Consider the following 25,770-nt stretch of genomic DNA (forward strand, 5'->3'; position numbering starts at 1 on the left):
TTGTTTCAAAAAAAGCATGCAAAAAATTATCTCTTTCGTGACTATTAATGACAAAGCCCTCTCATCCATGGTTTTCATGTCATTTAACAATTCTGTATTTATACATCTGCACATTTATATTAAGTTAGTATTTTACAAATAATTTTCCCTTTCAGATAACTGATTTTCCTGCTATTAGAATGGTATTAGAATCAACCATTTTCTGTGGTTGATTGATTCTCACGATAACTATCTGATCACCTTCGTAGAAGTTTTGTCCTTGCTCGATGATGCAGCCACTTAGTCTTTCAATACAGTAAAATTGTAATTCTTTTGTTGCATTCTTAATTTGTTTTATTACTGTGTTAAATACCTCAAAACTATGCATCTGGGACAGATTTCAGGTATATGTATTCCAGAAATATTTGTACTGAAATAAGCTGACCTCCTGAAGTTGTAGAAGATGGAACAAACTAAGGGTGGGACTTAAGTTATTGAAGGAATAGTCTAAATGCCTCTTGAATACTGACTGGCCTGGGGCATGAAGCACAGTGTTTGACCACTTTCATGGTAAACAAATATTTCCAGCCTGAACATCCTCTTGTGCAGCTTTTTGCCAGTCCTATACATTCTACTCAGTCTCTTTAGTTGAGAGATTCTTAATCTGGAGCTATTTTGTACATAAAGTAGTGACTGTTTTCTGCAGTTTTTGAAGAACCGTTTAGCATTAGTTTCTACTAATATACTCTTTAACTTTCAGTTGACTTATAGTTCTGTAAGTAACTACACATTGTGGCTTTACAGTGTGAAAGAATAAAAGAAATGCTCCCAACAACTCATCTTAAGACTTACACTGGTGAAGTTTTCAAAGAAGTATCAGTAAAGTACTGTCATAAAGCAAAGAAAGTACCTAAAATATTTAACAATTGTTATTATTTTCCCTTTTCGGAGGGGCTGAGAATTAAAGATGCTGGGGGCACGATGCTGGGTTCAATGAATGAAAGGGAGGAGTGATATTGTCATGTGTAGTTTTTTATTTTGTGAAAATTATTTCCTTATACATATGAAATCATACTCATGCATGCAGAAAGTGTAATATTTCCAACCATTTTTTCAGTGTCTTACTGAACAGTCTTTTTTTTTTTTTTTTTTTTTTTAAATATGCTGCACAGGAAAATGATCCTCTTTTGTTTGAACAACAACTGTAAACAAAATCATGAGCCTGAGTGCATGATGACATGTTAGTTATTTGTCTCAATAAAATGTATAAAAGGTAGTAACTTAAGCTCTTGTGCAAAAGGCAAGCTACAGGGTCATCAAATAGCAAAGGTCTTGCTCTGACCCATCCGTGACCCTCTTATCTAAAACACCTCTTAGAATTGATAGAATCTACTTTAGATCTTGGCTAGAGGAAAGCGAGGATGTGATAACGAATCAGTATAAATATTTTAGAAAATTATGTACTTACTCAGAGGTGGTCTTTTGTATTTTTAAATTTATCCAAGTTTCTGTTCAGGTCTAGGGGACTAGCGAGTGATCATGAAAAGTACTGGTCAGAGTAGAAAGGGTGATAAATGTTAAAAGAAGATATTGAAACATTGGGTCTGAATATGTTTTTGTAGACTAAATTTGATTCAGAGGCTCCAGGAAGCTGCGTGTTTATTCCTCTTTATCTGTCTGTCTTCTACAATATGTAAATCTTCCCTAGTCTTTAGGTTTTAGAATGTGATGAACTTATGTCCAGAAAATGCAGTTTGTTCATAGCTATCATTTACTCGAAAGACTCAGAATGCGATTTCGCTTTCCTTTTTAATTACCATTTATTTGGTCTGTTGCAGAAGTGCATTTATGATGGTAGGGGTTTTATTCTTTTCCCCAAATGAAAGCAAAATCCTGTTTCCCCTTTTAAGTGTGTGGTTTTGCGGAGGTGTAAAGGAAAAGTAGAATCTGCCGTTCACCTGTTCAGGCTGCAATGGGGAAGAGATGTATTCCTTGTGTAGAGTAGATGTGTATTTCTATCCTGGCCGTACACCGTCATTACAAGAACTGCTTGAAGAGCAGAAAGAACAAATGGACTTGGATTTATCTTTTCCCTCTTCCTCTGTAAAGAAAATATTATTTAATGTCTCTTTTCTGGTAGACCTCTGCAGCTTCTCTGATGAGATGGACTGGCAGCTGTGCTTTGGCTTTTCTATAGGAGAAAGGTTTATTTATAAGCTTTTCCAAATTATACATCAGGGGTCTAGTGGAAAATTAGATAATACTAATCAGTAATTCTGAGTTTTCAAACCTTAAATGTAAAAAAGACCTATGCAGGCACAGTAGTGTTCCGCCTATTCAGAAGCTGATATTAACTTTACTAATTAATGCAAGCACAGATATATGCCAAAATTCTATCATTTTATGTTGTTCATAAGATTTCAAAACATTAAAGCAAGGTTCACATCAGCAGAAATATGTCAATGCATTAAGATTTCAATTCAGTATATGTTATCCTGATCTTCATATTTAGAAACACTGCATGCATTGCTGCCTCTGTCATGTAGCTGAATCAAAATTGCTCATTGCACTAGGAAAAAAAATGAGTTATTCACTTGAAAAGTTTAATTTCTCCTGTAAAATACTTTTTCAATTAACACTTCAATATCTTTTGCCTCCAGAATTCAGCCTGTTGTCTTCTTAGTTCCAAGATTCAGCTTTCATTAGTAATAAAATAAATATTTCTTACAAAATAAAAAGAATGAGAAGGTAAAATTAGAAGAGAACTGCCTTAAAACTTTGGCTGAAGTAACAAGTGTTATTGTGTAATAGTAAGTAAGTGCATATCACATGTCCTAAAGGTAGTTTTAATGATCTTAATTAACTGGTGATTTTGGTAAATTCCTAAGCAGACAAATTTGCAACTTTAAATTTAAACAGTTAGATTCAATACATAAATAAACCTACTGGAACTTTTCTGAACTGTGTTGGTTTGTACTGGATTTTCCACGTCCCATATTGCTTCTCTGCTCAAGAACAGAGGTCATCTTTCCCAGTTATTCTAGTAATATTCAGATTCTATTAATATATAAATTTGTTATAAATTTGCCATTTCCTTATGGATCTTAATCAATTTGCTTATTGTTTGTATGTTTATTAGAGGAATGCTTGTAATGCTGGATGGGCTGTTAAGATGTTGTGATTTGGAGATAGAGTTTTTCATTTCAGTGCATCTTGTTCGCATACTCCGAAGAATCGCGAGAACTTAATTTAAAAAAATCAATACAATTTAAGCTATTGTTTACATTAAAAGAACTATTTGAACAAGGCTTTCAAACAATGAAGGTAATTGTGTAGATTAAGCACTGATTCTGATTATGTACAGTGACTGTGCTGGAGAGCAGTCCTCCTGACATTAATAGTTCCTACTAGAACTGCTGTAACTAAATTCTGAGGAGAATCAAGCCCTTTCTGATTTCGATCTAGAAGCTTGTGAGTTCCACATGCACTTGAACATTAATAGGACTAGGTACCAAATGAGTGATGAAGACTTACATGTGGTACCACACATCTCTAGGCTTTTGTAACAGTACTTTGAGATTAGTGGAAAATGTTAACATTTGTTTTCATAAAATATATATTTTGCAAGATACAAGGTGATCAGATCTGCTGGTATTTCACTAGTTCTTTCGGAAAAGCTCAGATGAGAAGACATAAGAGGAAAAACTTGTCTATGCTAGAAGAATCTATTTTGCTTTCTCAGTGAAACCTATTCTCTTTAGAAACTTTCAAAACCAAAGTCTTATTAAGAACACCTCTGTTTTAACCATGCTTCTAACTGAGTACTCTAGGGGGGAAAAAAAACAAAAACAAACAAACAAACAAAAACTGAACAAATCTTAAAGTGCCTCATTATCCTGGTACTTTAATCCATCTCCTAGAAGGAGGGAACTATTTAATACCAGTTTCTAGCTTAGAAAATGATACCATTTGCCTCCAGTGTTCAACAACTGAGTTTGAGTGCACTTGGTTTCAAGGAGCTGCATTTTGAAGATAAACAGATTTCAGACTTTTTCCGTGGAACAGGAGTGTGTTGTCTATAGAGGAGCCAGTATACCAAAACTGTTTGTTTTTTTGTAATTGGACTTTTCATTGGCCTGTTAAGTATTAATAATCACAGAATTGTAGGGGTTGGAAGGGACATCTAGAGATCAATGAATCCAACTCTCCTGCAATGCAGGTCCCCTACAGCATACTGCACATGTAGGTGTCCAGGTGGGTCTTGAATGTTTCCAGAGAAGGGGAATCCACAACTCCCCTGGGCATCCTGTACCAGTGCTCCATCACCCTTACCATGAAGAAGTTCCTTTGCATATTGGTACAGAACTCCTTATTCTCAAGTTTATGACTGTTTCCCCTTGTCCTGTCCCCACAGATCACTGAAAAGAGGTTGGCCATGTCCCTTTGACTCCCACACTATTTATGAATATTAGTAAGATCACCTCTGAGTCTTCTCAAGACTGAACAGAGCCAGTTCATTCAGCCTTTCCTCTTAGAGGAGATGCTCCAGGCCCTTTATCTTCTTTGTGGCCCTTCACTGGACTCTCTTCAGGAGATCCCTGTGTTTTTTTTATACTAGGGAGCCCAGAACTGGGATACAGTGCATAAGGTGAGGCCTGAGTAGAGGGGGAGGATCACCTCCCTTGACCTGCTGGCCAAGCTCCTTTTAATGATCCCCAGGATCCCACTGACCTTCTCAGCCAACAGAGCACACTGCTGGCTCATCACCAACCTGTCTACCAGGAGACTATTGAGTGCTAATATTTAAGAATATCTCATAGTGTAATTGGTTTACTTAGTTATCTATTCTTTTTTCTTGCAACTGAGCTGAGTAGTAGATGTTGGAGGAGACAGTCTGAGAGAAGACTACTGAAATCAGCAGTAACAGCAAAGTCACTCGTTTTCCAAACTAGATAAAATAAAATCTGTTTATCTGCCCTATTGAATCCAGGTGCCAACTTGCAAGCAGATGCAGTTATAAGCTCTGTAGATGCTAAATCCTGAAACATTTGGTCTATAAACATTAAGCTGACATCAAATATAGCATTGCAGCTAGACATAGTAATGGTGAGTATATACTATATTCACAGAAAATGGGGAGATGATTGCTCTTTTGTATGTTGCTTAGGGTTTTTTTTCTTATGTTAGAGTATTAAAACAGATATTAAATTTTATCATTAATGCAGTGCGTGGTCTCACTTCAAATCCCCTTAATTACAGATTGACTCCAAGGATTACACAGCATGGATTTTAATTTTAACTGAAACAAAAGGAAAAGCCGCTTAAAAATTATTCTTGCTGAGTGACTTGTTGGACCACACAACAATTTTTAACATCTTTTGACAAGTGTTGTCAAATTTTTTGAAACTTTAGAGCAGAAGAACTAAGTGCACCTTCAAACTCCAATTATATCATGTCTACTTCCCAAATAAAATGTTTTATTAACTTTGTCCTCAGGAAGGAATGTCTGCTTCTCATATTTTTGTTTTTTCAGTTATCCTTTAGGAGAAAAAGACTGTAGTCTTGCTGAGATGTGTTTATGTTTAAAGAAAATGACATCAGACTTCTTGTTTCCTTTCTATAATAATTTTTAAAACATTACCAAGCAAAGTTGACGTTGTAGCTGCAGCAGCTTATTTCACACCCTTGCGTTGTTCCCATTCTAACCCCTATCTTTTGAGCTTAAGAGCTCCACTCTGAAAATTTCATTCCAGCCAGAGAGTTAAAATAGCAAGCCTCAGTCCAGAAACAACATTTTCACAAATTGGGGCCTAATCCAGTAAACCTCACTCAGGAAGCTACTTCTGTGAGTACGTATTATTCATCACAGTAAAACTTGCAGGATCAGGGCCCCATTCTTTAATCAGAGGTTTCTTTCCTCGTTTCTTAAAACATAAGGTTAGCTTCTCAGGTTGTTTATTTCATTTACTAATGCTTATTTTTCACAGTTAAAAGTTTACTAGTACATGTTTACAGTCAACTCCTGACAGTTCTTCAAGATGCACAGAAAAAAAGAAGTTGCTCTCCAGAGCTGCATCAAATAATAAATCTCAGAGTTGAGTGTATGTGATTTCTCTTGAAGTTAGGTGCAGCTGAAAGAGTCCCTTGCCTCTCAAAACTTGCCTGTGTGTTCCTTGCTTCAAAAATAAGCCCCTTTGCAACTAATAACTTGAAATACAAAAGGCTGGAAGAATGAGAAATTAGTTTATGGCCAGGAGGTCGCTGTACTGCTGAGGGATAAATCTATCATTGCTGTTTAATGGTAGTTAGTGGTTTGATAAAGTTCACCTAACTCCAGTTTGTTAGCTTAAAACATGCTTCCCGAGGCTTCCCAGATCTGCAGGTAAATAAGGCCATTATTGCTACGTCTATGCATGGGGTGAAATTTTTGCCCTTAGAAAGGTTATTTCAACAAGCTTTTCTTTCTTTTGTCTTCAGCTGTCTCTGAGTTGTTGCTTTCAGAATGTTTAATGGCTTTCTCCATTAGTGTATTCATGCACTTTTTTTTTTTTTTTTAAATTAAAACTCAAATTAAACTCTATTTCTTCATATTACAGCCAAGCATAAATCCTTCTGATTTTAATGGAAAAGTATTTCTAATGCAAACCAATAAACAGGCTAATTTATACACAATGTTGTTCAGTCTAATTTGTCCATTATGCACATTAGTTTCAACAGTATATGATTTTCAAGTCACACGTGCTTAATGCAGAGGCTAGAAATAGCAACAAATGAGGCTATATTGTGAATGCACTTGCTTTTTATGGCTTTTACTGCAATCTTAGCAGATGTAGGTTAAGATGTGTGCTTATGTGTGCAATTTAATTATTTGTTAGGTGATGCACAGCACTGTGAGTGACACTGGTTGGTACAGAAATGTACTATTACAGTTGTGTTAAGTTGGCTGGATGCAGTGAGTATTCTTGTTTAAACTTTTAATAAAATATACAAACTAGTGCCTAACTTGAACATAAAATGCCCTATTGGGAAGAACAGTGTCTGTTTTTCAATATAAAATTTAATTTTGCAGGTCATCTTTTGAAGATTGTTCTGTGAGACTGAGTGGTTTTTAGTGACCAGGGAAGTTAACAAGGGATGAAGAGGCTCAGGGCCTTTCAGAGAGATCCTTTGATAAATAATACTGACTCTTGGCCATATTGGACAAAATCTGGAAAATAGAAAAATCCTATTTGTGTTCTAACATAAATGTGTGCATGAGTGCTGTCTATCTTACAAAGTAGTTCATGTTTGTTTAAGTTAGAGTACAGGACACACAGACAGTCTGGTGTCTGGCTTTTGAAAAAGGAGTGTGTAAGCATCTATGTCAAAAAGAAAATCATTCAGGAATCTGAAGGCTGAAACTGACAGGAAAAATCATCCTTAGCAATAAATAAGACCCGATTTTGACATATATCATTGCTGAAAGATAATATGTGTCTGCAGCACATTCACTGTTGACATAGACATGAAGCTTGCATAGTTTTCCATATAAACTATTAGTATTTTTTGCTGGATTTAGGTTGTGATATTTAGGTTGTGAACCAGTTTAGTGTTTTGAGGCAAGGAGTGTTCTTGAGGCTGTAGATTCAGTCCAACTGTCACCATCTCTCTTCAATGCATCAGGGATGCTACTGTGACTGTCAGCAGCAGCTTCTTTTTTGCCACTTGATTACTATTTTCTTCCTTTTTTCTTTTCATATAGACTGCATATGTGAAGACTAACTACATAATTTTTGGGAATTAGGTCACCTTTTGCTTTCTATGGTTTTTCTTTAGTCAGTAGTTCAAGGCTGCTGAACAGGATGTGCAGTTTCCTGGAACAGCTAATTTTAAAGCATGCACTTTTTCAGTTCTGTATATATCCTTGCACGATAATTAAAAAAAAAAAAAAAAAATCAAGGTCCATTCTTTCAGTTAGGAGGATTTGGGGGTTTATTTTGTTTGTTTGTTGGGCTTTTTGGTGTTTTTGTTGTGTTTTTATTTATTTATTTATTTTGGTTTGGGTTTTTCTTTTTTTATCCTCTTATCCACTGGATTAAATGTCTTGTTTAGTTATTGCAAAATCCCCCAGCTGCCTTTTGTTGAACCTGAATCACGAAAATGAAGAGTGTGAATTACAAATTTACAATTACAATTACATTTTGAGGAAGGAAATATTCAACCTAAACATGCTGTTTATAAGTAAATCAGTGGACACTGAAAATAAGATAATTAGAAATAGAGTGGCCCTTTCCTATATGACTGATTTGTAGTTGGCTCCATCTGAGGAGGAATGAAAAAGTGACCTTTTTGCTTTAGATTTTACAAACAATGCTATAAGCTCCAAGTAATTTTGAGGTGGTGAAAGGTGAAACATTTGACATGTTCTTTTGGGGCAATGCTTTAAAAAAAAAAAAAAAAAAAAAAAAAAAGAGGGCGGGAAAGAGGCGTTGCCACATCAGAGTTAAGGGTGTTTGTGGTTGTCCGTGACAGCGGCTCCAGTTTTAGAACACCTGTGTTTACCTTCCAGCTTTTCTCAATCAGCCTGAAAGTGGCCTAGGAATGGCACAGACAGAGTTGCCGTGTGGCTGTGGAGCCTTTGCAACACACATGAAAAAAAAAAAAAAAAGTAAAAAAGGACAGATAAATCAGATAAATCTCTTGTTATGCAGGTAGTCATTAACTGCATTTTTGTGCCAAGCTGAAAACATATGGAACTTTTCTAAATTTTCTAGCCTATCAGATTGTGTTTATACTTTTTTCCCTTATCTATTAAGGTTTTTTTTTAGTTTTTTTTTTGTTTTTTTAAATCTCGTTGGTCAGTGAAATGGAGTTAAATTACTGGAGATTTTTTTTTTTTGTTTTGTTTTGTTTTAATTACTACTGGGTTTAGTTGTAAAAATAATACCAAAAAATTACTAGTTTTCTTGCAAAGAAATGTCTCGTTCCAGTATTTGGAAATATCTTCAACCGATTTAGCATCTCATCTGCGTTTCTGCTCCAAATTATACGTATGGCATTCCTGTTTGCAGAATGTCTGCATCATAGTTACTGTATTGTAGGCTTTTTTGTGGAACTCACAACAAAACTTGGGTTTTGTTTTCCTGACATAAAAGGAAAGAGCAAATGAGAACGGTGAATAGTGCTGATAGAAAGGCGCAGGTGATTCCTCCTTTAGACTAATTTCTTCTTAGAATTATGAGCGTGAAGGACAGCTTCGAGATCAGTCTAGGGGGTGAACAATGCAAACCCCTTATCCAAGACACTAAATCTGACCAGAGCAAAATTACTATTTTACTCTTGATCTCATACAACATCTTAACAGAGGAAAGTGGGAACCAGACAGTTCTCTCTGGATTGGGCACTTCGATTAAACTGAGAGATTGCCTTTGAATGATCTCCTTCGTGCTGTACAGCAGAACAGCCACCTCTGCTGTCTTGATAAGAACGAGATAGATGGGGAGCTAGTATTCATAATGAGTCTGTGGCTTAGATGTCTCTTTCTTATGAATTTTAGTAGTACTTAACTCACATCTTTTGAACCTCACTAAGTACCCATCTTGAGCTGCCTCAAGCACTTCTAAAAATTGACTGCTCATTTCTTTACCTCTTAAAATTACTCCCTTCTCCATGTAAAAGCTGATAAATAAGAGGAAAATTAAAGACTGTGGTTTCCTATCAGTTAAAACTTCAGTGGCTTTAAAAATATATGTATTCAGTTTGTGCTTTCTCTTGCTGCATTGATTTGTTCTATGAAACTACAGTGAGAAGGAAGCTTTATGAAACTGATGTCCAAACAGGATAAAACCATGGCTTGTTTACTCTGTCGTGTTGTAGCTGTGTGTGTCACTTCGCTCCGTAGACTCAGTCTGGTTAAATCTAGATGTGCATTTCTGGACACAGCTGAAGAATGCAGTCTTAAGTGAATTATTCTATTATTCCACCTTTTCTTCTTCTTTTTTTTTTTTTTTTTCTTCTTTTTCACTAACTTCCCTTTTTATTCAGTGTAATTCAGGCTCCTGAATTGTTAGTGTACTCAGAATTTACTCTCCCCCATCACTTCAGGTACTGTTGTGAGATTCTGGTACAGAGGTTTCCTAACCTCCTGTTCCATCTGTATCACAGTCAGGAAACAGTCCTACCTGGAGTTAGAAGGTCAAAAACTATTGTTTCCTCCCAGTGACTTAGGGTGGATTTTGTCTAATAAGTACTCCTAGTTTTCTCATTCAACATTTATGATATTAAACTATCTGTGAAATGCCACAGGGTTGTTACAGACTTATTACAGTTATAAGACAGAATCAGACATCAAAGAAAAGTCATGGTTATTTAAGCAATAGACCAGTTGTCATCTTTGGGAATGTATACACAAAGTGGTTCCAGCCACACACATAGGTTCTCTGATCTTGACCCTAACAGAGTTAGACTGCAACTGATTGCAACAGTGTATCAACTAGCATCTCACTGTTTTATGTAGACCCTCAAGAAGAGCGTGTCTGGGCACTTGCAGTGAATCTGCTAAGCAGTTTCCTGGGGTCTTTCTTAAATCTACTGGGCTTTGCACTTTTCCTATTCCTTATACTGGATCACGTCAATATCGAGAAGGTCTTTCTGAAGGAAATGAGGCCTAAAAGGGTCAAACACAGGCAAACTACAGAAGTTGTAGAGTGCAGTTTTGTTTTGTTTCTTACTAAACAGGGCATCCTTTGCTTGCTCCTTGTGTTATGCCTAAATTTATTGTAGAGTTCGCTTCAAGACTTGAATCAAGTAATTTCATCCAAAAGCCCAGTGACATTTTTGGGTTTTGAAAAACCAAAGGCAAGTATTCCACACAGAATTTCTGTCACTGTAATTAATGGCAATGGTTTCTGTCTCAGGGAGTATTTCAGGGAGAGATTGCTCTTTCAATAAGTATTTGTACCAAGCAAGACACTATTTATGGTCTTCTTTTCCTAAAATGATTTTTTTATTTTTTTATTTTTTTTTTAAATTTGCTTGAGTGACCTAATGCAGGTTTGATTTGGTGCAGGCTTTGATACTGCAGATCATGGATATATTACTAGAACCTAAATATCATGGATTACCCTTCTGTTTAGTCAAGGCAGGTGTGCTAGCAAGATTGCTGTAACCATTTTACTGAAGTCACTTTATTCCTTTCTGGTCCGGGATGGGTGTCTTATAGGTTAAGATATGTGCTTGTCAGCCTTGGCATCATCTCTTTCTGCCTCCCTTGTAGATATCACAACTTCAGAAGAGTGTGCTGGAGTCAGGCAGCATAGCAGAAGCCTTGTGTATCTGGTTCAGCATGGTCTATGGGTGTTGTCTCATCTGTTCTTTTTAAAGGTGCAGCCTGAGATAAAACAATTTATCTGTCTTGTTTCTAAAATATGTCAATATCTGAGATTTGCAAAGCACTTCATTCTTATTTGTAAATGTCATACAGTGGATTTGGTTTCTACTTTCAGTCCTTAATTTGTCAAATCTGCTTTCTTAGCTACCTGATACATCATCTCCTATATCTGATCTTCTCAGGTTGGTTGCCACCTGCAAAGTCTTTGCTATATATATATATGTATTTATATGTGTATATATATATATATATGTAATTTCTAAAAGCTATGGATCTTTCACTCACTGTAAAAACTCAAAAAAAAAAAAATCTGCATTCATTTTTTCAGTCAAACAGAGACTGAATAAGAAGAAAATGAGGTAGAGTATCACATAAGCTCTACATTTATGTCTGTGTTTGCAGCAATTGTTTATACAGTGTATGTGAAACAATTGTTTAAATATGTCCAGGTTTGCAAATGTGAGGCTCATCTTCATCTTCTTGATGACCTTTCATTGTTCTGCTCTTCTCATGTGCACCAGTGTGACTGGAAATCATCTGTGGCTTTTAGATCACAGCCTCTTCTGGATAGAAATGATTTCTCAAGAGTATACTTTATGAGAATTTACTACCTTATTTTTAATAGAGGGGAGAAAAGAGAAAGGATTTTCAATGAAGCAGGCTGTGTTTAGCTGTTTCCTAAGAAAATTATATATATATTATGCAGCCTTTAATTTTTATGTTAGAATTTTTAGCTTTTTTCAGCCAAACTTGGCAGAAGAATAATGGTTGGATCCCTAAGAGGATTCTTTCTCACAGAACCCTGCTCAAGGAAGACATGGGAAGAACTTTATCAGCAGTTATTACCATTTAGCAGGAGACAGATGTGCAGCAATAGATAACTACTATATAAATGATGAAAGAAAAAAGGTAAGTAGGGGTTAAGTAGGAGTTGTAGGCTGAACTGGAGGCATGTAATAAAATGCTATACACAGGTAGGATCCAAGAATTCTATGAGAATATTGGAAGGAATATGAGGATGTTATTATGAGGAAAGGTAATATAAGAAAAGCGTAAGAGAGAAACGCTGCAATATTGGATGAGGCTTCCTTAGTATTACAAGTACAAAACTAACTTGGTTTGCATATTTGTTCTTTTCCTCCAGTAAATTATAAATATTTTAATGACAGATTTTTAGTTTTTTCTTCTGTATTTCAAAGTGGTGTATGTAGCAGTCCAGCTGCAAATTTAAATCTATCCAGCATAGTGCAGAGCTTCAATCATTTCTCTCTGTTCCTCTTTTTATGCTATATTTAAAGTGGTGACACTAAGACATGAAGAGTTTTTAACTTATCAAATTTAAATCTACAATTCTTATTAGTTTTTAATAGCATGAATGTCAGCTGATATCTGGCAATTTTGTGGTGAGTAGTAGAGATTAAGGGGTGGTACTAGAGTTAAGTTGATGTTGAAAAGATGCTGGCACTAAAGCCACCTCTTAGAGTTTTAAACCCATTCACTTCTACACTCAAAAGACTCATTCAGTGCAATTTACAACTCAGAAAATTATTTAAGGAATATTTTTTTTAATTTTTACAACAGTTAAAAAAATTATTTTCTGATATTTGGAATATTTTGAGTTGCCTATCCTTAGGAGAATAATTGTTTTAATATCTGAATATTAAAATCTTTTTAGGTGTATTTTCTTTATTTAAATTCTTCAAAACAGAAAGGAAAAAAAAATTAAAAATCACAGAAAATTTGATAAAAAATAAAATAGGACATGAAAAACTATTTCATTCAATTTTTATTTCCATATTATATCCTGCTCCTTCTATCTTTTGTCTTAAATCCAAAGAGCTTTGTGTTCTTCTTTTCTATTTTCCATACAAGTTATCACTTCTCCTTTCTCACTTCTTACACCGTACCTTCAGCATCACTCCGCTTTCTTCTTTTTCTCCCTTGTATCAAAAATGTTTTCTTTTGTTTTCCCTCATTGTTCTCCTAACTTATCCTTCCCTTTTTTAAGCCTGTTTGTTTCTTCCTCATCTGTCTCAGCCACTTCATTGCACCAACAAGGGCCTGAACATCCTCAAAGACCTTTGTCCCATGCTAAGAGCTGTACCTAAGATACTGGTATTTTCGTGTATGTTGGCTTTAGTTGTTCTGTGAAGCAGAAAGATTACTTCAGGTCCCCACTAATCAGGCGGAAAATGGATGACATGAGCAAGATGTGAAAAGCTCATTGGTAGCCCCTGGAGAAGTATTGCATTCAAAGTTGACAAATTGCATGGGATTTAAGGAGTGCAAGATAGGGCAAGCAAATGTTTTGGCTTTCTGCAAAGTTGTTTGTCAGAACATTTGTCCTTTTAAGAACAGTTTAGACAATTGTTATGAATATTTTATACACATACAATTCTGGTATGTTGTTTGCTATGCATGCCAAAAGTTACACTGAGGTAGCTGGTTAATGAGGAGTTAACATCAGTTCAGGCATTTCTAAAGCGAGCATCTTCATTTACTTCCCTTTTCCCTGAAACTGTGTGTTAACATTTTTCATTACAGAATCATGTGTGCTTTATTTCACAGCATTCCTGCTTCACACCGTATCCAGAGAGCAGCCAATCAATATATTTTTTTTAATCTTCTTTGTTTGTTATGTGTGCCAATCTCTTGCTTACTGGATACTGTTCAAACCTTTCCCTGAAAACAGAATTTTGAGTAACGATCATGAGGATTTTTTGTAATATTCAGTAATTTTTTTTTCTTTTTTTTCTTTTTTTTTTTTTTTTTTTTGCGGATGTCAATATGTAACGAAATTAAGGTCAAATTTATCCACAGTTTTCGTAACTATTTGAGATACACAGGATGTTACCTTCTGGAACATTTATAATTCATAAATGCCTAGCATTTAGGGCCAAGCCCAGAATCCATTTCTAAGAAAAAGAGGATTCATTTTGTATCATTTTTCCTCAGAGCAACACATGTAGTAAAATCACCCTAATTCCCTCACAGATGTAATTGCTGTTTTGCTATACATACACCTAAAGGTTGCACCTGAACCAGTTTTTCCACAGCATTAGGCTGTCATATTGTACCAAAGCCCAAGATCTTATTCACAGTGCTTTTCAGAATGCGATTCACCTTTCTGGAAGCGTGGCCTGTGTCTACTGTTCTTAGACTGTGTATTGGGTTTTATTAAAATACATCAATCTGAATACCCCTCATTATCAAGTGACCCAGAACATTGCTTCATCATTATTTGCTTACTCTTATGTTCATTAACATTAGTAGCCATGTTTATCTGGTTCCAACTAATTGAAGAATACATTGAATACGTGTATCCCTAGTATTGATACCCATGCAATCCTATATGTTTTCCTATTATTCAATGATGAATGCATCTTGGAACACAGAGTTTTGGTGTTTTGTTAGCTGTTGGCCCACTCTGAATCCACTTAGGGAGAGTTTTGTTGATGATGCACTTTGGTCTTTTTTTTAATCAGACAGCTATGTGATAATAAGTCAAAGCCTGACAAATCTTTTTATGACATCTGCTTTTAATCTCATCAAAGAGAGAAATCAGATTTATTTGACAGGACCTATTTTACACAAGAATATGTTGACTGGGAGCAATTATATTCTTTCTTTAAATTCTGTATTAGCTGAATCCAATGTTTTCAATTATTTGGCCCAGTTTTTATCCCAGTCGTCTTTTTTATCTTTTTTTTTTCCCCAGGAATGTCTTAGTATTTTAAAATTGATTAAAAACAAACATTATCCAAACAGAGATCTTCTCTAACAACCCTCCAACACCTGAATTGGAAACTGTCATGATCTGTGAAAGCTTTCCTTCTTAGATAGCTAGGAAAGTGAAAAGTGCTTATTAATTATGTGTAAAAAATGTATTTAGCCATGTATGGCTCCTGTTTTATGATGCTGGCTCATAGTATCAGAGGCAGATGTTGGTTGTATGGCAGTAGAGGTTGAACCTTCCCACCAATATTTCATTACTTGTTGCCATGCAACAAATGGCGGCAGAGGGGCAGTCTGACAAAATGGTGTCTGACGTGGGAGTGTGGATGAACCAAAGGTGTGGAATTGAATTCCTCTACACAGAAAAAATGGCACCCATTGCCATTCAACAATGCTTGCTGAATGTTGATGGAGACCAACCAGTGATGTGAGCACAGTGAGGCAGTGGGTGTTGCATTTCAGCAGTAGCAACAGCGATTAAGGTTCACCTCCACTGATACAGATATTTAGAAGTGCTGAATGCAGGCTAATGGTAGTGGCTATGTTGAAAAATAGAGTTAAGTATCTGCGAATTTATCAGATAGAGTTATTGTGCTGTTTGTAGCTGTTGTAGATTCCACAGAAGTAAGTAGGAGGCATTTTGGAGAGATGTGTGTAAATCTCCGGTACAGTGATTAGCATCTATTGTGTTATAAGGAGATACAGATTGTATCCTGCTGATAAATACTGTATGATTTTTGAAAGTGTATAACATTATATTAGAGTTGACGACCAAATACTTAAAGCATGTGTCTCCTAGACCAAAGTCCCCTATAGCACCATTAGTTTTATTTCCAAATTTTATAGATAGGTACTGAAGAAAACCTTGATTCCATTCCCTAATTAGATTAGCTAGCCAGCAAGTCTGTTTTTGTATTAGTTAGCATATTGACTTGTATGTATTCAAGAACTGTGGTACTGTGTTATAGATCATTGTAAAAAAGAATAATGGTATGGTTCTAGTTTTTTAAGGCATTGGATTTGGTTTTTTTTTTTACTACTTCTCTAGTTGTTCACTAGATTATTTTAGTAATGCTGGTTACATAAATTTATTCCTATTATTAAGAATTTCCTCTTCTTATCCAGATTTCTAGGATCAATACGTAAACACAAAGAATTATATTCTTTGCCATGTTGGTTCAGATTTCTTGTTAGGTGCTGAATTTCAGCATGTACCTCATTTGCCTTCCAAATAACCTCCCCTTGTGTTGCTGACTTAATATCCCGGCTGCTCCAGCTAGTTTCCAACTGAGAAGATTAGCCTCCTACTTGTGTGGTGTGGGCCATCCTGTTCATAAAGTCCCTCCCTTCATTGATGAGCTGTTTCACAGATCAAAATCTGTTTCTTTTCAGTCCTAGAAGACATGCAGATAATACTGAAAATAAACTTTCTCATTTTTAATATCTGTAGATAGGCACTTACATGTTAATTTGCCTCTTAATTATTTGTAGTGTAGATCAAGCCTTCAGTTGTTCCCTACCAGGCCTGATGTGTAGACATATAGTATTTATGTTCTGTCCCCCATAGACTTCAGTTGCAGCTATGATTGTATTTCTGCAGATCAGACACGGGGGATTTATCTTGCACAGTTAGAAAATGGGTAACATACTGTGAATCTCTCTGAAAACTTTCAGTTAAGTCGCGCTGAAGTATCTTGACCAAAGCTTGGACAGATTCCACTAATGCCCAGTAGCACTTGCTTCCTTTAAATATGAAGTGTATTTGCTCACAGCTGCAGTCCTGATCCTATGGCTCCAACAAAAGGAACAGGAATAAGCAGGTAACAGCTCCTTCCTTGAGTAAGGATGATTCACCCTCATTTATTTCCACCCTCTGCAGCAATTAGAAAGAAATTTAGAAAAAAATCCCCAAGTTGCATGGTCATGCATTTAAAATCACAATGCATGTGTACTGGTAACATTGGTTTTGGCATTTCTAATATCTTTGTCCTTAGACTCATGACCTTGATAATGTTCTACTAAGGAAGGGATCAACTCATCCACCTTTAGTCCAAGGATCTTTGCTGAGCCACTCACCAAGGCTTCATTTACAATCAGTGTGAAGAGAGGGGCACATATTAACACATGGCAATTCTTCTGAAGGGTAAATGTGAGAGAGAGAGCAGAATGTTCTTTGGAAGTGCTTGGTTCACTTAACCCTTAGGTGACTGGAGGCAAATAAGAACTTATTTTTGTGTGTAGGACTTGTGAGCCTAAACATACATGTATCTTTTACGTGAAAAGTACTCATATGGGTTTAGTTGTGCTTGTCCTATATATAAGTATAGTGTTAACTTGCTGCTGTAATGTTACATCTCTGCTTAAAGTTATTCAAATTAAATCTTAAATCAAGCCTTGTATGAGAACCAGTAGTCCTGTCCCTCAGATCACCTCAGTAAAAGTGTATTATACATATAGCAGTGATAAGAAATTACTCTGGTTTGTAAAGAATAGCTTTGAATGAGCTGAGAACTTCTCAAGATGTTATAGTTATATATATATAGTTATTTTTTTTCCTTGATCAGTTGCTGATGATATCTGATATTTTTAAAGATATACATTTAGGAGATTATCCTGACCTTGAGATATGTTTCCTGACATTGTGCTTCCCTCTCTTTTATGTGAAAATATCAGGCGTAAAGCCATTACATGCCACTTTAACAAACTTTTCTTTGTGTTAAGTTCCTAAAATGTATGTTGGCATAGCTTTTTCCAGTCAGTATTCTTGATTTAATTTTTGTTCTTAGTAATGTTACTTTTTCTCTTGTGAAACACTAACAGCAAAATACATATCTGCTGCTGGAAAGATTATGAAGGCTTAGTTTGAATTATTGGATTTTGTTGTTATTGTTGTTGTTTTTACAGACTTTGAGATGGGTTGGTGTTCAGTTTTTTGTGGATTTTTTGTTTGTTTGTTTTAGGATTGGTTGAGTGCAGTAACAATGAAATGTCAAGATTCTTGTGTTATCAAATATAATTTTGTCAATACTTAGGGGGCATTTTTTTCTACTGAGCTGTGAATAGTGTAAAACAAGCAATGTGGAAAATCAGTGAAAGGAGTGGTCACCTGGAATTAAAAAAACATTGCTGATTAAAGACTGAGCTGGCAGTTCATCTAGTACAGATACAAGTTTTGTTTTATATAGAAGGGTTTATTTTCAGAGAAACAGGTAATTTTATTGCAGTCTTATTGATATGAAAAGTTATATATCACATAGATAATGATACAGATTTCAGATTTTTTCAGAGTACCACAGTGCAGTAAATTACAGAGAAATTATTAAATTTTACACTGTTCAGCATTTTAAATTCATCTCATACCTTGGAGCCTCAGCAGACATTTGGTATTGAATAATGTTTCTTTGAGTGCAGAAGTATCATTTTCTTGAAGCCTGAAATATTAATTAATCTTTGTAGGAATTAAGAAGTTAATTAATTCTTGACAACAGTGACAAGTTGTTACTGACTAGACCAGAAAGAAGCCCCTTGTCCCTTCTGAAATATTGTGACATCTTTTATCAATTTAAATGGTAGCAGTACGGAGCCCTGTGTAAATAGGTCCAGTGAACTGTAAATATACATATGAAATAATACTCACTGCTACAGTCCATCTTAAATTATTTACATTTCACGAGTTAGCTCTTACTCTTTGTTAAAAGACTTTATTTGATGTTTTGGAAAGCCAAGGTCTGTTAATGCCTTCTCCATTCAGCTGCTGGTGATATATCCTTAAGACTTGGTATGAATTTGACAGTACTTTGCATCCCCTTAAGAGGTCCAGGATTTCCATGTTTGAAAAATGATGGGATTTCAGTATATCTTCACAACTGATGATCTGATCAGAGGCTGGCTCCTAATTTATCTGAAAAAAACACTATTTTGGGAGTCTGAACCTGGAAATTCCTTAATTTTTTGAGTACAGTCTTTTGGGGATATTTGATTTCAGTGTATTGGTTCTTCATTGTATTAACTCTGATAGTTGAATAGTTTTAGGGGATATCTTTTATTGAAAACAATTTCATTTTACCATCTGCCAGGATTATGGGCAAAGCAGTCCTGCCATAAATGAAACTGATAAATTATACTCTTCCTTATAAAAATGTTAATTCCGTCATATTATGAAATACAGAAAAAATATATATGTGTTTGGGATTTGAGGAAACAAATCTTGATTTCTTAATATTTAACTTTGTATTCTGGTAAGTTTTTCCTACTGTTTTGATCTCTAGCCATAGTAGCCGCAGACATTCATCCAGTATTACATTTTACCCGAGGCTGTTGATAATTTAGTCATGCAAAACTGCTTCTTCTAAACAGTGTCACTAGGATGTAGTTCCTCCCTCGAAGGGGAGTAGTCTCTTGTTAGATTATGTAAATCATAGGACTCATTCATTACCACCGCATTAGTAATTCCTGCTGTAACCTGTAGAACCAGGGATCAAGCAACACTTTTCCTGCATACAGAAAATATTAGAAGCTACTGTTCCTGCATTTGCTTTAGTTTCTTGGGGGAATTGCATGAAAGTAAATTCAAATCAGCGGGGGATTTGTTTGTCAAATTTTGCAAATCATTTTCCAGAAAATGGAATTTTGCAAACCCTGTTCAGGAGCCCCAGATACCAAACTCACTTCAGCTTTAGAAGTAACGTTTGTACTGACTTGTTCAATCTTAATTTTGATTGATTACTTACCAGCAGAAGTTTATACTAAAATCTTTCCTTTGTCCTCTTTATCCCTTACTCACCTTTTCATTCTTCTCCTGTCAATTATTAACACTCTGACGTTATTTGTTGCTGCAGTAACTTTGTTTCAATGCAGCTGTTGCCAGGTGAATTTTCTTGGGAGCTTGGTTGTCACACTTAGAAAGATTTTGTGAGATAGCTGAAAAGGTATGTTTCAGGCACTAGTCTTCAGGTTTACTTTTTCTTACAGAACATCCTGGCTGTTGACAGACATTTTATCTGAAAGCAAAATGCAAAAGGGAGTGTGCTGTGGGTTGTTCCGGACCATGCATTCTAAGGTTTACCACCAGGTGAAAATGTACAGGATTGAGTTCAATGGGACAGATTTCCTGTGTTCTGGTATAGTGGAGATTGAGATTCTCAGGAGACAGAGTATGACTGCTTTATTTGTTAATTCAGACCTTTGCAGGCCTGTTTCTTCTGGGAAGTGTAACTGCGATTATGTAGGGAATCCAGTCACGCTGTGCACTGTGGGACTGTGACTGTTGCAAAACCTGAGACCAAAGTCCAGGTGCTTTCAGTTCCCTGACAGAATGGCCGAGGCCAAACAGCACACACCCTGCAGTGCTCCACTGCTGGTACCAGGCCTGAGGTTGTGCCACATGCACGGTAGTGTCCCTTATGATCAGCTTTCAGGCTGGAATGGGTCACCCAGCTGCAGGGTTTGGATAGATGAGGCTCTCACCACACACATGCAGTTTGAAAGATTTCTGGAGTGTCTAGGCTTGTGGGGTTTTTTTCCTTCCAGGGTAGTTCCTTCTTGCTTTGTGGTGGTTTCTGTCATGGAAACCCCTGCAGGTCATCAGCTCAGAAGAATTTCCTTGCTTCTATCCTGATTGTAGTTAATATCTTTTCACATTGTTTATAAATCTCTCTTCAGATCTCTTTCTAAAGCAAAGGGTCTGCCCATCACTCTGAAGAGTTCCCAGCTGGCATACTCTAAATGTTAACTTTTCATTGGTTGACCACTGCAAAGTGAGACCAAAATTTAACTGCTTTCCCTCTCTCCCAGCCCCCATAGCTCATTAATGGATAACAAGCAAAAAGCAGAGCCAATTTTTGTCCTCCAGGGGAAAACCCAGTGCAGTGGCCTAAATGTGCTGTAGGAACAGAGGGAAGCAGCTGGGGAGAGAAGGAAGGAATGAAACGCAAGCATAAAGCCATTACTTAAAACCGTTCCATCCTCTTTCCTTTTCCCACTTCTTTAGTGTTCTTCTAAGAGTGAAAAACAGCTAGGCTCTGAACTGGCATCTATCTGTTTTTACAGCATGCTGAAGAATCCTGCTAATAGATGTCAGGTTTTGTATACAAGGATGCATTCAAATTTTGTTGCTATAATGATATGTTGTTTTGTTGTTTTTTTTTTCTCTTGAGTCTGAAGTGGAAACACTGAAGTACATTGCTTTCCTTTATTTCAAAATTATATACCAGTATCCTTCTATGTGTTCTCCCTAAAACACTGTTGCCGTAGCAGTATGATATACTTTTACTCATCTCTCTGGCTGAAACTTTTTTTTGCTAGTTACACATCTGTTAAATTGTCGATAGCTTCTGTTAATTGTCCAGTGCCTACTGATGAACCCAGAGCTGATTGTCAAGCTTCCCTACTTAAAGTCCAGAGAACAAGCTGCTTATGATGACCCAGCAGAGACATGAGGGAGGTCTATGAAAGGGAAAGTATTCAACCAGTTTTAATCCTTGTTTTCAGTAAGGCAGTGTCTTTAAGTGCTGACTAATTAGTGAATAGACATGGTTGTAGTTCTTGTAGTCATGGCTTTTGTTGGCCTGAAATGAACTGAGCAGCTAATAGAAATGGTTTAAAGTCTCTCTCTCTCTCTCTCTCTCTCTCTCTCTCTCTCTCTTTTTTTTTTTTTTTTTCTTTTTTTTTTTTTTTTTTAATGCACTTTAATAGGATATGGAGATGAGGAAATATAAATCAAAGCAAGAACAAAAGTGGGTAGAAGCTATCCAACTACGTATGTTGATACATTTCATTTAGATATTAGCAATTACACTTGTGACTCCAACTTGAGGAAGTCTGGCCCTGTGCTAAAATAACTATTCATTTTATAAACTTTGACATATATTGATACTAGAAAAGTGTGTAATTTTTTCCTTGTTACAGTAACATTATACAAGCATTACTTTGCATTTAAATAGTATGTTAAAATCATCAATTACAAAGTAATCAATCAAGATAAATATAGTTCTCCCAGTTAGAAGCACTGAAATCAAATTCCAAGAAGTGAAGTAAATTTGCTTAAGAATTGACAGCACGCCTAAGACTACAGACTTTTTTTCAAGAGGGATGGCTCCCTCTTTAAGCATTTGTGTGTCATATGTTATTACGTATTGCACAATAAAATTTTCTAATAGGTACAGTTAGCCATTTTACACATTCCAAAAAGTCATTTATTTTAAAAGTAAGTGCAAGGAAAGAAGGAAATTGAGCTAATGGTGAATGACATCCAGGCACAGTCACCTGAAAGAGAATGCATTCTTTGAAGATCAGTGAGATATATGAAACATAGCAAGAGGGTTAGAAAAAAAGTTGTGGTTTTTTTCTGTTTGTATTTCCCCTATTACTTGCATGTTGCTTGACCTTGACATGGTGCAGACAAAAAGCAGGCAAAGCAGCCTGCATCAGCTTACTGTTCTACTCATTTTCTGAAATTAAACATAAATTCCAGTGATATTCAATAACAGTACCTTGGTTATTGAAGCTCATAACCTTTTTGCTGCCTTTATCACCTGTATTATCGATCGGAGATAATTACTGCAAAGCAGCTGGCTGTTGGTTTTAGAGAGCATCAATTGTTCTCCTGTCCCAGCTGTTGGCTAATAAGGACAGTCAACACATCTGTTTCAACAGCTGGTAATTAACAAAAGCCTAATTGCTGCAACTCTTTTAACAACAAATCTATGAAAGAGTAGGGATGTGGAGGAATATTATTTACTCTGTGCTTTGCACTGTCTTTGACGAGTTCCTTTTTCTTTTTCTACTTTGAACACCACTGCCTTTGTCTGACACATTGAATGGCAGGAGAACACAATATGGTAATCCAGAGCTTAAGTTTTTCAGATCTTTGTTGGTGTTTCTTACTGCAATGTTTCTTTGCTAAGTTGCAAGATAAAATGGATCAAAAGCATTTTGTGGGGTTTCATACAACAGCTACAATCCGCAACAGTATGCCTAGGAATAGGGCTGCCAATCCAACAGCTTCCAAAAGAAAGTAATGGATTTTCCTCTCTCTGTATGAATTTAATAGACTTGCACCCCTCCACAAGAAAGGCTTTTTCATTCTAAAGGGATGGCTCTTTGAAGAATTTCATTGCTGTTAAGATGTTTCACAAACCTGGTTGCACAGATGAAACCTTCTAATACTGGTTAGTTTAAAAGTTAATATCAGGTGGTATGTATCGGTATGGATACAGTGGTGACTGTATCCATATACTGAATTGGTGAGAGTTCTACACAGTGATTGCCTACATATCTACATTTATAGTATTGATCAGCAACATAGTCAAAAACATTGCTCTTGGTTAGGTTTATTCTGTAGGTTAACCTTGTACAGAGCATACGTATAATTGGAATAGTCAGCACTAGAAAGCATGTATACAAACACAGGGAAACGTTAATCCCATTGAAGTCAATAGCAAACTTGTGTTGGCTTCAATGGGTCAGGACTTTCTGTTCAAAACTAAATTTTCTTAAAAGCTAAAGACAAATTTGGCATTCATCATCACATTGCACATGAAAAGAAAGTGCTCAAGTATTAATAGAACGATTGCCTGGAGTATTATGCAAGTCAGGCATGTATTGCAGATTGTGAAAATGACTGAGTCAATAAAATTTTCTAAGACATGGAGTTTAAAGTTGCTAAACTGATGATGAAAACTTGTGATTCTTTGCTAAAAGTTAGTCAAGATCACTTGATTAAACTTGCTGCACTAGCATTTCAGTTGGCAAATATTTCTGTACATTGAGTTCTTTAATTGTCTTCTGGGTATGTTGAAAGGTATATACGAAATTCTACCTAAGTGCTTGCCATTGAGAGAATACAGATTGCATAATTAAAAATATTCTGGCAAGACAAGCTTAGTTCAACAGGTGTTCAAGTGAAGAAATGTATAATAGGTGCAGTGAAAAAGTGCAAGATATGCTTTGAATGAGTGAAAACAAAAGCATTGGCTGAAATTCTAGTTGTAGGACAGTAACACGGAGAAGTGTTTGCTGTCTGGTTTTACTGGAACGTGATTTCTGTACATCACAATCTATGGTGATTGAAGTGGTCTCGTTTACCTTGAACAAATAAGATGGGATAAATATACCTTATGCATTACCTTATATAATGAAAAATTGCTGCAGTATTTTGTAGTTAAAGCATTTGAAATGTTTTTTTTCCTCTGGGTTATTTTGTTTCATTTTGCCAACTATGATTTTAAAGAACAGGACTGCAGATGATGCATATGCTTCTCCTTCCCTTCCATTTTCCTTCCTCAAATGATTTCAAGTACTATGAGATATACAGGAGCCCCTTTTTTTTTTTTTTCCAGGTGAAATGTGGTTGAGTCGGAGTGAACTGTGACAGAATTTTAGAAGTGTTCTGCCACTGTGCACCTAAACTTCAGTAGAAAATGAAACAAATGCTTTTGCCCGAGGCAAAGATTTGATAGAATCAAATCAAATAGACACACAATAGTGACAAGCATAATTACCTTGTATAAAATTTAGTAAAGAGATTCATTTAGTCAAAAGGATCAGACAGCTTTTGTATCAAGCTTTTGAGTTCTGAGTGAACGTAACTCACCTACATCAAAAGATCTCATCCAAAAGTATAGAATTCATAAAAATCTGTGGAGATGTCTGTTTCCTGCTAATTCCATGGGAATGTGTATTGAATTCTCTCCTGAATTTTTTCTAGCGCATTAGTGTTCCTATAAGACTTGAATATATACATATACATGTGTTCTCACCAATGTATATATTTGCCTTTGTTAATATAATTTAAATTCCTGAGTCAAAGTTCTGTTTCTGTGGAAAACACTGCAGTAAGAATGTGGCAAAAAGAAGATTCAAGGACTTGTTCTTCATAAATATGATCAAAATCAGTACCAGGTACTCAGATTTAGAATATCTGATCCCTTTTACACAACAAGGACTACACAGAGACTGAAGCTGTTTTAAAGTGCCTACTGGAGATCCCCTCATCACAGGAGACATGGTGGTGTCTTGGTCATGGTAACTCAGCAATTCACAACCAGCTCAGATGCATTGGCAGCTCAAGGTAATAAAGGCTGCTGCTGGCCTCAGGAACAGGCATGCAGCTATTGCCCAGACGAGCTAGGCACAAAACTGATCCAGCTGGGGAAAGAGCCCAAATTGTTCCTCTAGGTAATCTGATGAGAACTTCAGTTATCAAAGGAGGAATATTAATACACTTGCCAGATTAAAAGTCAGTTTAAGAATGTCTGGGTACTTAAAGTCTGGAAATGTCTGTGTGGGGCATATGGTCCCTGATTCTTTCTCATTCCTACTTTCCATGATAGCAGAAGCATTTATTTAGTAACAATTTATTCCTTTCTTAAGTTTAGCTGTTCTGTCAAACTCAGCATGTTGATTCTGTATTGTGTGTATGAAAATATCAAATAAATTTGAGGGTGTACTCCTCCTAGTAGGTTTTTTCCAGAAGATGATGACTAAGGTGAAATATTAAATGCTACTTCAAGCTTTTTCTTAACTTTCATTCCAAATCCTACAAGAAGTATGGACAAACACAGTCATAATGAAGCAAGTAGGACAATTTGTTTTTATAATCCTGTAAAGACTCGTGGCCTTTATGGGAGTTTTGTTTGATTTTACCAGTCGGATTCTGACTCTGCTGCCTCCTGCAACATAATTTCTGT

At 36.0% G+C, this 25,770-nt stretch overlaps 1 protein-coding gene across 29 annotated transcripts in view; it reads left to right on the forward strand.

Moving 5' to 3' along the window:
* MIPOL1 (mirror-image polydactyly 1) overlaps positions 1-25,770 on the forward strand; it is a 167,772-nt gene that overhangs the window by 85,370 nt on the left and 56,632 nt on the right. The window contains exon 11 of one of the 29 annotated variants that reach the window (XM_085550460.1): positions 24,421-25,092. The exons of 27 other annotated variants lie outside the window; for them this stretch is intronic. In XM_085550460.1, coding sequence (XP_085406586.1) covers positions 24,421-24,435 — 15 coding nt within the window. In that variant the 3' untranslated portion in view covers positions 24,436-25,092. Of the gene's footprint in view, positions 1-5,238; positions 5,341-24,420; positions 25,093-25,770 lie in introns of those variants that run through there. One more of the 29 variants, XM_085550457.1, reaches the window with a different exon arrangement.

The sequence above is a fragment of the Coturnix japonica genome, chromosome 5 (genome assembly GCF_054131305.1).
Source record: "Coturnix japonica strain WE chromosome 5, WE-NBRP24, whole genome shotgun sequence".
In the NCBI taxonomy this organism is placed as follows: Eukaryota; Metazoa; Chordata; class Aves; order Galliformes; family Phasianidae; genus Coturnix; species Coturnix japonica.